Here is a 14387-nt window from a genome sequence, read left to right as displayed (position 1 = left end):
AATATAACAGATACAATGTCTGTTTTGGGAAAAGCAAAAGAAGAAATCTTATCAAATCAAATCAAATTAGAAAGAAAACTTATAATGATGATAAGCTAGCATGCTAGCTGAAGGAAAGAAAACTCATATTTAATATTAATAAATAATTCATAACCATATCTCTCTCTCTCTCCCTCCCTCCCTTTCTTTCTCTCTCCCCTCTCCCTCTATCATCTCTTCTTTCTTTCTCTCTCTCTCTCTCTCTCTCTCTCTCTCTCTCTCTCTCTCTCTCTCCTCTCTCTCTCCCCCCCCCTCTCCCTCCCTCTCTCTAATGTGCAGGCATTCAGAAGGGCCTGCGGTCAGACTTTGACATGGCCTACGAGCGCGGTCGCATCTCTGTGTCCGCAGAGGACGGCAACACCCCGCCCCACCTTCACACGGGTCCGTTCCGCTTCCCACTCTCACAACTATTGCGTCGTTCATCACATATATATGATTACTTTTCTACTTGTATCATTTATACGATCCATTACATTGTTATTACCTATGCCAAGGAGGTTATGGTTTCATCGTTTTGTTTATCTGTTTGTTTGTTTGTTTGTTTGTTTGCCTCTTTGTTCGCAAGATAGCTCAGATCTGAATTTTGAGAGTGATCGGTATTACCGTCTGGATCCTCGACATCATTGTAAATGAGGGTTAAGCCCTCAATGATTTTTCGAGTTTAAATAAATCAAATCGAATCTAGGAAGCGGTTATGTTTTCGCTTGGCGGAGGCTGTGCGTTTAATTAGAAACTATTCTTCACGGCATTGTTTTTTAGTGCATTAATTGGGTGTGTGTGTGTGTGTGCTCTGCAGTCGGTGTCCCAGGACCAGAAGGAGAGGAAGTCGGTGACGGTGGACGAGGTGCCGTCGGGGGTGTACCTGTACCCCGAGGAGGAGGGCAGCCTGGACAGCGTGTACGGGCCGCTGCCGGGCCGGCCCAACGCCGCCCTGTTCGAGGAGGCGCAGAAGGAGATCCTCAAGCTCATGAAGATCGAGGTACGACTCGCTACGCAACAACGGCTCTTTGCGTTACGGATTATTTATTCGTTGCACTATGTTGACCGATGGATTGCACTAGTCACTTTCACGTTTCACTTTTCACGAGTCTGCGGTTTCTTTGTGTGTAGTCTTGTCTGCGGTGTTTGTGTCCTGTTGTTGATGTTGAACCACGCTGAAGGCAATTTTTCAGACATAGATAATAAAGATAGATAATGAAGTCTTCCTGATTCTGATTCTCACAAATAAACCGGTCCCTCTGCGAGGGTATTGCAATGAAAACGGCGCACAGTGCCCCAGTGCATCCAGACTCTGATTGTTGCACATTGCCAAAATTGTTGGGTTAGGGATAATAGAGCATTATTATTGTCATTTTCGGAAAGAAGTCCCGACAGGGCAAACAGGACCCGGATGCGAAGCGGACATACATTATCTCACTTAGTACACGGCAACTTGCCAAAATGAGAAAGAAAACCTCATGCAATGTAATTTTCAAATGATTTTGTTACTGTTTTGTGAAGGGGGGGGGGGGGGGGGGGGGGAGATAAGAACTTGACATTTTCAGATGTTGCATAGCAACATATTACTTGCTGCCTTTCATCGTCAATAAAGTTCCGTTGTGATAAGTGAACGGATGATCATGACGATATGATCATGATGATGATGACCTTCATGTCAATGGAACTCTTGGCTTTATTCTCGAAGAGCCATAAAATAATTGTTAATGTTTGACACCGATTGTGCAGTCACTGTGTGTCAATATGCAACTTTTCACCACCTAGAGAGCCAACCAGGTTAAGGGTTCCTCTTTTCACAAGACTGCTTTGCAGTTGCGTGAAGTTGCCGATGGGTTGCAATTTCTGTTTCGTAATCAGTCCGTTTCCTCAATCACATTCTCACTTTTTTTCCTTTTTTTTTCTTTCCCCACCCTGTCTGTCTCTGTCCTTCTGTGCGGTTGAGCACTTCTTCCCCTCTCTCCCTCTGTCCCTCTCTCTCTCTCTCTCCTCTCTCTCTCTCTCTCTCTCTCTCTCTCTCTCTCTCTCTCTCTCTCTCTCTCTCTCTCTCTCTCTCTCTCTCCCTCTCTCCCTCCCTCAGGACCCTGCCTTGTTGAATGGCCGAGTGACTCTGCATCATGCCAAAGCGGGGGCAGTGCTGGCCAGACAGGGAGATCAGGTACAGTATCCTCCTCCAGAGCCGTCCCCACTCATTTAATGAGCCAATGTTTCAGTCGCACCTCTACTATGCATGCTATGTACTACTGTACTACAGAGGCGGATGCTGATAAATCATCTCTCCTTCTCTCTTTCTCTTTCCTTCTCTCTCTCTCTCTCTCTCTCTCTCTCTCTCTTTCTCTCTCTCTCTCTCTCTCTCTCTCTCTGTCTGTGCACTTCGCACTGTATCTCTTGTTTCATCTGTGGTTTATTTACCAACTCTTGTCACACTTGATTGTGACCATGAACCCTCTGTTCTACTTCCTCTCTTCACAACTGCCTTCTCTCATGCTTTCCCTTTCGTGCCTCTTCTCCCTCCCTCTCCCTCCCTCTCTCTCTCTCCCTCCCTCCCTCCCTCTCTCCCCCTTCCTCTCCCCCTCCCTCTCTCTCACTCTCTCTCCCTCGCTCTCCCCCTCCCTCTCTCTCTCACTCTCTCTCCCTCTCTCTCCCCCCCTCCCTACAGGACGTGAGTCTGCACTTTGTTCTGTCGGGCTGCCTGCACGCGTACCAGCGGATGATTGACAAGGCGGAGGCGGTCTGCCTGTTCGTGACGCAGCCGGGCGAGATGGTGGGCCAGCTGGCCGTGCTGACCGGAGAGCCGCTCATCTTCACCATCAAGGCCGTGCGCGACTGCACCTTCCTCAAGATCTCCAAGTCCGACTTCTACGAGTGAGTTCCGAGTTCCGAGCGAGCAGTGCCTCGTACGGAATGGGATTCCGTGGAGTTTGTTCACTCCAGAACACTGCTGCGTCGTAGAATGCAGACGTAATGCTCGCACACCAGTCAACACCCTTTTTCGAGAGTCAAGGGATTCATCTTTTAAACTACACTGTTTATTGGTGTGAGACATCATGTTTCAGAACGATCTGAGGGAAGAAAAGATAAAACGTTTTCTGTTTGATAACCTTCCCCTTTCCTGCCTGAAATTCTCTAGCCGCACTGATCATCACAGTCCGATAGAAAAATCACAATAAGAAATTTTCCCCAAATCGTGCAGCCATACTACCTGATAACCTCCTGCCTGAAATCCGTTGCTGCAGTGCATACTTTTTGTCAGTGGGGTGAAGTTGGATGTGAATCCACAACAGGCTTGCCTGGGCATGAACATCTCTCGGAGTAATAAAGGCGCGGCCCCGGGGGAATGAGGTGTAAACAGACTCATGCAGATGCAGAGGAGATCAGGCTGCAGTACTCAGTTAACATTAACAATGTGTCATAGTCTCTCAATACACAATCCAGCACGGGCGGATAGGGAGGGCTGAAGATAAGACACACACACACACACACACACACACACACACACACACACACACACACACACACACACACACACACACACACACACACACACACACACACACACACACATTATCAGGGGGACATTGGGGTCAGATAGAGGGTGTGGCTCATAAGGTTCTGTTATGGCCTGTGCTTGTATTTCCAGTTCAAGGCAAGGTCAATACATGGGGGCAGTTAATATGGTACGACTATGCTTTTGTTTCTTTTGACTCCCATTAAACTCAGGGGCTGCATGTTCTTTTGGGACCAATGAATCAATCCATTCAGTGGAATTAATGCTGGCTCTCTTGTCACAGTGGCACAGGAAATTTCATTTTTTTATTCTAAAAATTTCTATTTGTTTTGGAAGAGCACTGCAAATCCATGAGCATGGCCGTCTAGAGTGATGTCATCTGTGTAGTAAACGTTCTTGAGGAGTTGTGTGTGTGTGTGTGTGTGTCTGTGTCTGTGTCTGTGTCTGTGTCTGTGTCTGTGTCTGTGTCTGTGTCTGTGTCTGTATGTGTGTGTGTGTGCTGATTTGCTCTTTGGCGCCCCCTGCAGGATCATGAGGGAGCAGCCCAGCGTGGTGCTGAGCGCCGCCCACACGGTGGCCATTCGCATGTCGGCCTTCGTGCGTCAGATGGACTTCGCCATCGACTGGATGGCCGTGGAGGCCGGACGCGCTCTGTACAGGTAAACCCTCAAGACCTCTCAGCACACCTGAAAGGTGTGGTGCCCATCTGAAGGTGTGGTGCCCATCTGAAGGTGTGGTGCCCATCTGAAAGGTGTGGTGCCCATCCTCTGATGGGAGCTGTGGGCTTGTGAACGGTGTTGCTATACTTGCAGATGTTGCAGTAGCTACTGTAGTACACTCTGAAATCCATAGTAATAGAAGTGCAAGATTTAATTAAGTGAAATAAAATAAAATAAAGCCCTGTGAAATGCCTAGTCGGATTCCAAATTAATGTGTGAAAATGCAGCTGTAATAGAAAAAAAAAAAGGAAATAAAATAAGATCAAATTAAATCACAGTAAAATGCATAGTTGGATTCCAAATTAATGTGTAATGTCAGCTCATTATGGAGTTCAGAGCGGTTTGTGTTGATTAGTGAGGCTTCATTGAGCATTAAGGCTGTATACGGTTTTCTCTCATTCAAAACACGTGGTAGATAAAGTTCAGTTTAATCAATGCAGCTATCAGGGCCTTACTACGGGGTATCTTGGTAGACTAGCATGACGCCAATCCCGATGACCCTAAATGAAATCACCATTAACGACGGCGAAAACATCTGGTGTACGTTCTGTTTTAATCTTTTGAGATGTTTCAAGGTTTTGTTACCGTTTACACCAGTCTGTGTTGCTGTGGCTCGATTAGATAATTCGCTTTAAGATGGCAGACATCCACTGGTGTTGACCTCAGCTGTCAGCTGGTATCAACCAATGACTCGATTGTTCTTGTCTGCTTAGGCAAGACCCCATTGTATGTTCAGGACCTTGCTGTTCCACGGAGGTTATGCGGGGTCACAGTCGTTATCCAGTCAGAATCTCCTGTTTGAAAAACGGATTTGAATTTGCCCATTGGCATTATACTGCAAACACAAAACGAGTTTAACCAATGGGGCATTGAATGAACCCTTGTGTTAAAAGGATTCAACACAAACTTTATGTGTGTATGGTGTACAAAAAAAACCTGTTCGATTTTGGACTGATCTAAAATTGTAGCGAAAATATTTTTGATGACATTTCTGCATTAAATGCTGTGAACATCATCATTGAAGTGGATGCACTGTAAAGCAGTGTGTGCATGAACCCTTGAAAGATCTTCACATGTTTTTGTTTTGTTTTGCTATCAGGCAAGACGATCAGTCGGACTGCACCTACATCGTCCTGAACGGCCGCCTGCGTTCCGTCATCCGTAAGGCCAATGGCAAGAAGGAGCTGGTCGGGGAGTACGGTCGCGGTGACCTCATCGGCGTGGTGAGTGACGCAGCGATCCTCTCCGTGGCGCGTCTTACGGTGCCGATGACCCGGGCAGATAGCGCTGGCCTCCAGAGAGTGGTTTCACAAGATGTCCTCTGGCCGTATCTCGGCCCGTATCTCTGCTTGTCTTATCTACAATGACTGAGATAACAAGGGGTGATGTGGTTTACAAAGGGCAAGTGGCTCATAGTCTCCAAACAGGGCTACTTTTGAAGCCAGTGTTGTTTTCAGAGGATTGTGCCTATCTCCCGTCATTTGATACCATTTAGAGAGCACTGCTACAGGAAGACCATAATGATAAGCCAATGATGGCATTTCCATTTCCCTAATATAAAGCTTATCAGATTAAATAGATTTTGGAAACTAAGTTCACTTTTTCTTGTTTTGCCCTTTCCGATGGAATATAAGGTAGATGTTAGTGAAATAAACGTGGAATTGAAAGTTGAAGGAACATGGCAACATTTTGAGAAATAGCTTATTAGCCATCTAACACAGAGTTGAATAAGGGGATACACACCCTTATTCTTCTCTCTGTGCATGCAATACCTGTCTGAGACTGCTAGCCTAGCTTAGCATAATTCAATGGAAGTGGATTACTAGAGTTAGCCTACAGCTAGCCTATACTAAAACAGGAGCTAGGCTAACCCATCCATGTCTTCCTCTAGCCTAGCTTAGCATAATTCAATGGAAGTGGATTGCTAGAGTTAGCCTACAGCTAAAACAGGAGCTAGGCTAACCCATCCATGGGTGCCTCTCATCATGCCTCCTCGATCCTCGATGCTCGATCCTCGAGGGGCGTTCCCACTGATCTATAACTAACACTGGATAGACTATCCCATTGTTTCCCCCCATCATTCTTTATGTAGATCAGTGAGGATCGAGGCATCGAGGAGCGAGGGAGGACGTATTACGCTGCATGAAACGCACCCTAAGTCTCCCGCTAGCCTATCTTAGCATAATTCAATGGAAGTGGATTGCTAGAGTTAGCCTACAGCTAAAACAGGAGCTAGGCTAACCCATCCATGTCTCCCGCTAGGTGGAGGCTCTGACCAGGCAGCCACGGGCCACTACGGTCCACGCTGTGCGCGACACCGAGCTGGTGAAGCTGCCCGAGGGGACGCTCAACAACATCAAGAGACGCTACCCGCAGGTACAGTGGTCATTTACTTGGCCGTTGAGGTCATTTACTTGGCCGTTGAGGTCATTTACTTGGCCATTGAGGTCATTTACTTGGCTGTTGAACTGAAAGAGCCGTAAGATTTGCGTGTGCTACTTTTAATGCCAGTTAGGCAAGTCACTTGTTTACCACTAGTGCTCCTTGTGTGTGTGTGTGTGTGTGTGTGTGTGTGTTCTTCTCGCTGTGCAGGTAGTGACTCGGCTGATTCACCTGCTGGGTCAGAAGATTCTGGGGAACCTTCAGCAGGCCCGTGGGCCTTTCTCAAGTGAGTGTGTCAGAGAGCCTCCGGATGAGCTCGCCATGTGGACACATGCTTTTGTAATGGTGTTGGTTGTTAAAATTCAACAAAGATGTACTTGGACACCTGTCACGTGATCTCTAACCTATCTCTGTCTCTCGTTCTCCATCTCTCTCACTCACTCACTCACTCACTCACTCACTCACTCATTTGCTCACACACTCTTTCTTTCTTTCTTTCTCATTCCTTCTCTCTTTTGTCTCTCCTTCTTTCTCCCTTTCTCCTTTGTCTGTCTCTCCCTCTCTCTCTGTGTCTATTCTCTTTCTTTCTGTCTGTCTTTTTTTTTCTCTCTCTCTCTCTCTCTCTCTCTCTCCAGGCTCTACGTTGGGCCTGCCCTCTCTGGGCTCCAGCCCTGACGTCACCAACCCTGCCAGTAACCTCTCCACGGTGGCCGTGCTGCCCGTGTGCGACGACGTGCCAATCAATGCCTTCAACCTGGAACTAAGCCACGCCCTCAGTGCCATCGGTAAACGCCCACTCCTCTCTATTATTAGTAGTCTTTAGAATGTGTGGCCATTAGCAGCCATTAGCTGTCAGAAGTAGCCATTAGCGAGGGCAGCTCATTTGTGGCCATTAGCAAAGCAACGTATCTCTAGGTCATTGATTACTGTCAGTACAGAAACAACAACAACAACAACAACAAAAAAAACACAAGCTTTAAAATCATGCCCTCAGTTGTTAGTATGCGGCAATATTCCAGCGTCACTTCCATTCGTCACTTCTAGCCTGCTCTGCTCTGCGCAGTGCTGCGGTGAAGTCAAATGAGCGTTAAACATCATAATGACTATCGCCATAACGTTATATCAAATATCCAAAAATGTTAACCGTTTCATTTTAGCGTTCATGTTTCTAAATCTCTCCCCTCCATTTCAGGACCCACCCTGCTCCTGACGAGTGACATCATCAGAGAGAGACTGGGGGCGTCAGCCCTCGACAGGTAAAACGATCTCTTGGCTTTTTTTTTTTTTTTGAGGGACAAAGCTAGAAGGCAATAAAGGAATGTGTTTTTTTTGCCGTGAGGTAGTACATCTCTATGCCTTACAGTGTTGCACTATTTAAGGAGACCTTTTCAAAGATGTATTTCATTGTGAATCCTTAATTGTGTTGCACTTGCACACAGTTAAGGTCCACACAATCTGAGGACACAATATGCGAAACGTTGTTTGCTCTGAATAAAAGCGAGTAAAAGTCAACAGTGTGAGCGATCCTTTGTATTGACGTTGTTGTTGTGTTTGTTTTGGTTAGTATCCACGAGTACCGGTTGTCCGGCTGGCTGGCCCAGCAGGAGGACATCAACCGGATCGTGCTCTACCAGACGGACAGCACCATGACGCCCTGGACCCAGCGCTGCATCCGCCAGGCCGACTGCATCCTCATCGTGGGCCTGGGCGACCAGGAGCCGGCCCTCGGACAGGTCAGTGGACGCACAACACGACACGACACGCACATCCGTTCACGGTCCTGTGTGCTCCACTCTCTCTAGCCTGTGACCTTTTACCTTTTTTTAAGTTCCTTTTTAGCTCCTTATGTATTTATTTATTGCCTTTTTCTTTTATTATTTCCTTCTCTTTTTTAATTCTCTTTTAAAAAGTTTGTCTTATGCCTGACTTTTATTCTTGTTATTTGTATTTTATTATGTATTGTAAAAGCACTTTGTGATTTTATCTGTGAAAAGCGCTATACAAATAAAATACTTACTCACTACTAGCCGTGGTAGTCGTAGTCGTCATAGCAACGCACATCTGTTCCTGTTCTGATTCCGGTTCTCTTCCACAGCTGGAGCAGATGCTGGAGAACACGGCGGTGCGGGCCCTGAAACAGCTGGTTCTGCTGCACCGCGAGGACGGGCCCGGGCCCTCCAGGACCGTGGAGTGGCTCAACATGCGCAGCTGGTGCTCGGGCCACCTGCACCTCCGGTGCCCCCGCAGGGTCTTCTCCCGACGGAGCCCCGCCAGATTGGTACTGCCCCCCCCTCCCCCACCCCCCCCCCAACGCAACACGCAAACATCTCATTCTAAGGGTTGACCTGTTATGAAAGGCTTTTCTCTCGACAGGTGGACACAGAAGTGTCGTCATTGTGTTCAGACAGTAACTACAGTAATTTCCCGTGTATTAGCCGCATTGTAGCCGCAGGGCTGTGTTTTATGCAAGAAATTTTGCGAAATCAATGTTTAAGCTGCGGCTCATAGTCGGGAAATTACGGTATATTTCAGACAGCAGGCCTGATCGAGTTCAGGCGTGGTGCCTGAATTCAGGCTTGAGCTCGGCCATGTACGATGTCTAGAAAGACTATTCTCTATATTGTCTTTGAATGTATTTGATCATTTCAGGCACAGACCATTTCCTCTCCATCAGCCGTGAGGCAGTAACTAGATGTCCAAATGGGTCATATCAGTGTAGTATAGAGGGCAATAGCTAACTTATCAAGTAACTGTTACTGTGCACTACATACTTATTACACTTAATATACTGTTACATGACATTGAAAGTACATTAGTCTAGTAATGCCAGCAGACTATTGGATGTGTGAAATGATCAAATGATCTTCAAAGTTGGCCGTTGTTGTGGTTAACTAATGATGGTCAAGGTCAGCCATTGTTGTTGTGGTAAAGTACAGTAATGATGGTCAAGGTCGGCCATTGTTGTTATGGTAAAGTACAGTAAAGATGGTCAAGGTCAGCCATTGTTGTTGTGGTAAAGTAATAGTTCCTGGTCACGATGCAGGCAGCACTGAGACTCAGGGACAGGAGGAGGGCCAGTGAAAGCAGTAGCCAGACAGGGCCATGCTCAGGAGACACAGACGATGCAGATCAGGTGAGATGTGACAATGCGAGACCGAGTATATTGGTAATCGTAGTTTTAACCTACATGTTTTACAATTGGTCGTTGTTCTTCTGGTACATTAATGCTGTTTGGTCTTTACAGGAAAAAAAAAAACTTGATTCTTATTGGTAGGTGTGTCAAGATTCAGTAAACTGTGTGCAACTGACTAAAACAAAGGAATAATCTCTATTGCAGAGAAATCACAGACTAGTATTTTAGATGTAAATGGAGATGGTCAATGTAGTGCTCAGCATTATGTTATTGTATTTATAACATTGCCGAATTTTTTAACTTTAAAAAAGAACCTGAGGGTGACCTCTCATTTAGACACCTCCACCCCCCATGAAAATACAAAATGTGGAAACTAAAGTGCTTATGTGTGTGTGTGTGTGCGCGCGCGTGTGCGCGCGTGTGTGTGTGTGTGTGTGTGTGTGTGTGTGTGTGTGTTTCTGCAGAGGGAGGTGTATGAGAAGGTGTTTGAGAAGACGGCAGACCGCCACAGCGATTTCTCTCGTCTGGCACGAGTCCTGACGGGGAACAGCATCGCTCTGGTGCTGGGAGGGGGAGGAGCCAGGTGAGTCAGCACAGCCAATCAGCAAGGAGTTAGCAGCTGTCTGAAGTGATCATAACTTACCATTTTGAGTTTTGCTGTATTTAGTTTTTTTTTTTGCTTTTTAATTCCATATTCATAATATAATTATCGTCTCTTTAATACTTAAAAGGGAAAAGCATACAAAAATGTTACTGAAGTGATCATATAAACAATTTTTTTAATGTTATGTCTTCTTTTGGTGGCACTTCCATATTCATAATATAATGATATTTTGTTAAATAATAAAAAAAAAAGGAAAAGATACTGAAAATGCTACATTTGTTAGTAATAATATTGTTGTGACGTTACAATACATACAGTATGCAACATGGACTAATAGGCTTAATTTTTGGTTTCACATTCCTCTGATCAAAGTCTCTATAAGCCTCAAACGCAAGACCGTTTTCTCTCATGTGATCGACAACAAAGCTCTCTGAGTCCCTGACTCCTTTAAATCCTGTCAATCAGGGGTCAAAATTAACTTGTTGAAATGTGAATATCTACCAGCCAGAGACCGATGAACTGGTGAAATCCACCAGCCATTCAATAGGAAATACGTATTTTCTGTCTAAAATCTACCAGCCAACTTCATAATTGACCAGCATTTGGCTGGTGGCTGGTGCTAATCTTGAGTCCTCCTGTCCTCCTGTCCCCCCCCCCCCCGTCCAGAGGGTGCTCCCACGTGGGCGTGATCAAGGCCATGGAGGAGGCGGGGATCCCCATCGACATCGTGGGCGGCACCTCCATCGGATCCTTCATTGGCGGCCTGTACGCCGAGGAGCGCTGCGCCGTGCGCGTCAAACAGCGCGCGCGCGAATGGTCCAAGGTTCGTGGCGACGGCATCCCATGATAGCCAGGGCTTGTGCAAATTTTTGTTAACGCTGCTTAATGTTTAATCCTTCCATCAAATAGTGGAATAGCGGAAAAGCTAGTCCTCTTATTATAACCATTGTTGCGTTGAAAATGGGAGCATTATAATAATGTGTACTTGTTAATAAAGAATCCAAGCACTCCTTATCAAATTAAGCCACCTTCATTGTGATCAGCATTATGATACTCACTCAGATTATAATACTCACAAAAAGTTACGGATATTTGGCTTTCTGGTGAAATGTATGGAAAATGTTTTGAAAAAGTTCAAGTTACAGTGGTATTGCATCATGAAAGTGGGACATTTTGAGTAGAAGCATGCAATGGTGATTTTGGCATCTCAAACAATTTATTGAAACAAAGGCCAACAAGTTTCGCTCGAAAACCAAATATCCCTTTATGAGAAGTGTATATTGAAACTACAGTAATTTCCCGCATATAAGCCGCAGGACAGTGTTTTATGCAAGTTAAAAGAAACAAAACCATATTAACACCATATTAATTGTCCCCCTGTATTAACCTCATAGCGGAAGAAATTTTGTAAAATCGATGTATAAGCCGCGGCTAATAGTCGGGGTATCCATCACCCTTACTGATGTGGGTACATAGACCAGGAAAAATACCCCCCTATTTAAAGAAAAAAGAAAGAAAAAGACTAAAAGACTAATTGCCTCCTGGGTTGTTTTTGTTTTCTTGTAGGCGATGAACTCGGTGTTCAAGACGGTGCTGGACCTGACCTACCCCATCACCTCCATGTTCTCGGGCTCCGCCTTCAACACCAGCATCTCCAAAGTGTTTGAGGACAAGCAGATTGAGGTGAGCCACACCGAGAACGCACTGGGAACTCTGTCGTGTAGGAACACATGTTAACTAATTATTAGTAGGTTGTTAATACATGAAGGTATTAGTGCTCAATGAGGTCTTTGTTAAGCATCATTGCATGTTTATTAGGTCTTTGCTGAACAATTTCTTAGTTGTTCTTGGTGACTCCTAAATAAGTAACTAGTTGGTCTTGATCTGATGTTACTGGCGTATGGTATGGCTCAAAAATGTTCCCTAAACTAAAGTGTTACTAAGACACAGAGAGTTAAAACACGACAGTAATTTCCTCTGTATTAGCTGCATTGTCTATAAGCCGCAGGACAGTATTTTATGCAAGTTAAAAGAAACAAAGTCATATTAATTTCCATATTAACTGCCCCCCGTATATTAACCTCATAGCTAAAGACATTTTACAAAAGCAATGTGTAAGCTGCGGAATTTGCGAATTTACGGTAGTATCCTGTCGGGGACTGGAATCACATCCGTATTTTCAGATTCTTCTCATGGAGAGATATTATTAAGCGTTCAGATTTTTAATCCAGCAAGGACTCTAATGTCAAACTCATTGCCCAAAAAGGCCTACCGTACAGACTATTTTTTTGTTGTTGTTGTCGATCGAGTGCCTTTGCTGGCTGACTCGGCTCCTGTCTGAGACTCTGCCCTCGTTCCCCCTTCTCTGTAGGATCTGTGGCTGCCCTACTTCAACGTGACCACGGACATCACCGCCTCGGCCATGCGGGTCCACCAGGACGGTGAGTGGTGGCTGGCTGCACCCAGCGTCTCCTCAGTCTCACTTTTCGATCCCCAATATTTACCAGAGTTGTTTATTCCGTTAGTTCTTCGTTTATCGGTGTTAGTTAGTGTTTAGGGCTTAGGGTTTAGGGCTGCTGCTGTTTGTTTATTTAGCGGTCGAGTATTGGGAGTCCAGTGCTGCTGCTTTCCTGCTCTTATCAAACTCATTGATTATTGATGGGCACTTCCTGCCGTGGTGCACAGTTTGGGACTGTGTCTCATGAAGGAGCAATGTGGTAATGTTTTGCTCTAAGACTTCCCATAATGACGCAGCTCTGAACAGATGAAAGGAACAGGAGTATAGGTTTCTCAACATTCCTGTGAGGTTTTTTTTTTTTTTTTTCTCTCTCCTGGTCCTGATTTAAATGTGAAAATATCCTACTAACGACCAGAATGATACAGTAAGAGATGTGGCGCTCACAGGAATAGTGATAAATACTGTCCTTTTTCTCGTCTTCAGAATTGGGTCATTGGGTCGAGCATTTTTTTTTCGACAACAGAAGAGGGGTCTGCTTACTAGGCCTGTGCCTTTTGAAATATTGATGAGGTTTATGGAAAGACCTACTGTACTGTAGGTGCTGGTTGATAAGAGCTGAAAATATGAATAGCATCCAGAACCCCCCTTCAGGTGCCACACTAGATACTAGAGAGTTGACCGGAAAGTAGCATTATTGTATATTGGTTGTCCAGGAGAAGACAGGGCCTGACCTTTTTAAAAGGTTGTGTAACCAATACTGGATATATATGAATGAAGATGGCTTACACATGCAAGTGTAGAATACTTTACATGTACTGTAGGTTAAACCAGCGAGGCCAACCCCAATGAAGTCTTGTTTTGTGTCAGACTTGTGACGCACTGATCTTTGTAGATTTAGATTTAACTCCCAGTACATATGATTAACTTGCCACTGCTTGTGATGACAGAGAACTAATGCAAGTAACCAGTTCAACCAGTAATGAGTATCCTGAAAAAGCAATGAAATACGTACTTGTGATTTTTGAAGCAATGAAGCAGAAAACTCTCTAGATTTTGTGATCCATTAAGACTGATTTAATAGTCTGTGGTGTTAGATGTATTGAGAACACCTACTGTACTTGCACAATGTAATCCCAAGTGTCAGTCGGGATCTTTAAGGTCCTGTCATTTCATTAAGAGTAGAGCTAGTCCAATGCTGCATGCACCTATCTTACTGTGTGTTGAAATAAATAGAATTATGTGTGTGTGTGTTTGGGGGGGGGGGGGGGGGGTTGATCTTGGGTAGCATTTCTAGTGTGCATTATTGTGTGATTGTCACCTCATCCATGTTTGAATGTCACCACTCATGTAACGTGCATTGACTGACAAACTGATTGATTGTTGGATTGATTTGACCGCCTTGAATGTTTGTTTGTTTGTTGGTTTGTCGGTTTGTTTGAAAAAAGCACTTTGCCCCTTCTTAACCCAGCAGTAATTGTGTGTATGTGAGGTTGACCCTGCTACCTTGTTCAGCTCTGAGGGGTTTGCAACACCCCTTAGAGCTACCACCC

The 14387-nt window shown here is 45.2% G+C and overlaps 2 protein-coding genes across 2 annotated transcripts in view; one reads left to right on the top strand and one right to left on the bottom strand.

The window, feature by feature from the left end:
• The window catches only part of r3hcc1l (R3H domain and coiled-coil containing 1-like), a 71274-nt gene that overhangs the window by 35158 nt on the left and 21729 nt on the right, over positions 1-14387 (bottom strand). The window lies entirely within an intron of this gene.
• Positions 1-14387, top strand: part of pnpla6 (patatin-like phospholipase domain containing 6) — a gene marked incomplete in the record, with an annotated part of 39725 nt that overhangs the window by 12808 nt on the left and 12530 nt on the right. Inside the window, 16 exon segments of the mRNA XM_062534077.1 lie at positions 319-536; positions 836-1018; positions 2114-2191; positions 2693-2898; positions 4069-4200; positions 5360-5483; positions 6523-6636; positions 6853-6928; positions 7278-7427; positions 7835-7898; positions 8207-8375; positions 8738-8920; positions 10240-10358; positions 11046-11202; positions 11946-12062; positions 12751-12820. Coding sequence (XP_062390061.1) covers positions 319-536; positions 836-1018; positions 2114-2191; positions 2693-2898; positions 4069-4200; positions 5360-5483; positions 6523-6636; positions 6853-6928; positions 7278-7427; positions 7835-7898; positions 8207-8375; positions 8738-8920; positions 10240-10358; positions 11046-11202; positions 11946-12062; positions 12751-12820 — 2160 coding nt within the window.

The sequence above is a fragment of the Sardina pilchardus genome, chromosome 1, assembly GCF_963854185.1.
Source record: "Sardina pilchardus chromosome 1, fSarPil1.1, whole genome shotgun sequence".
NCBI lineage: Eukaryota > Metazoa > Chordata > Actinopteri > Clupeiformes > Clupeidae > Sardina > Sardina pilchardus.
The sequence above is the reverse complement of the archived record's forward strand: the minus strand, read 5'-3'. Positions and strand labels throughout refer to the sequence as shown.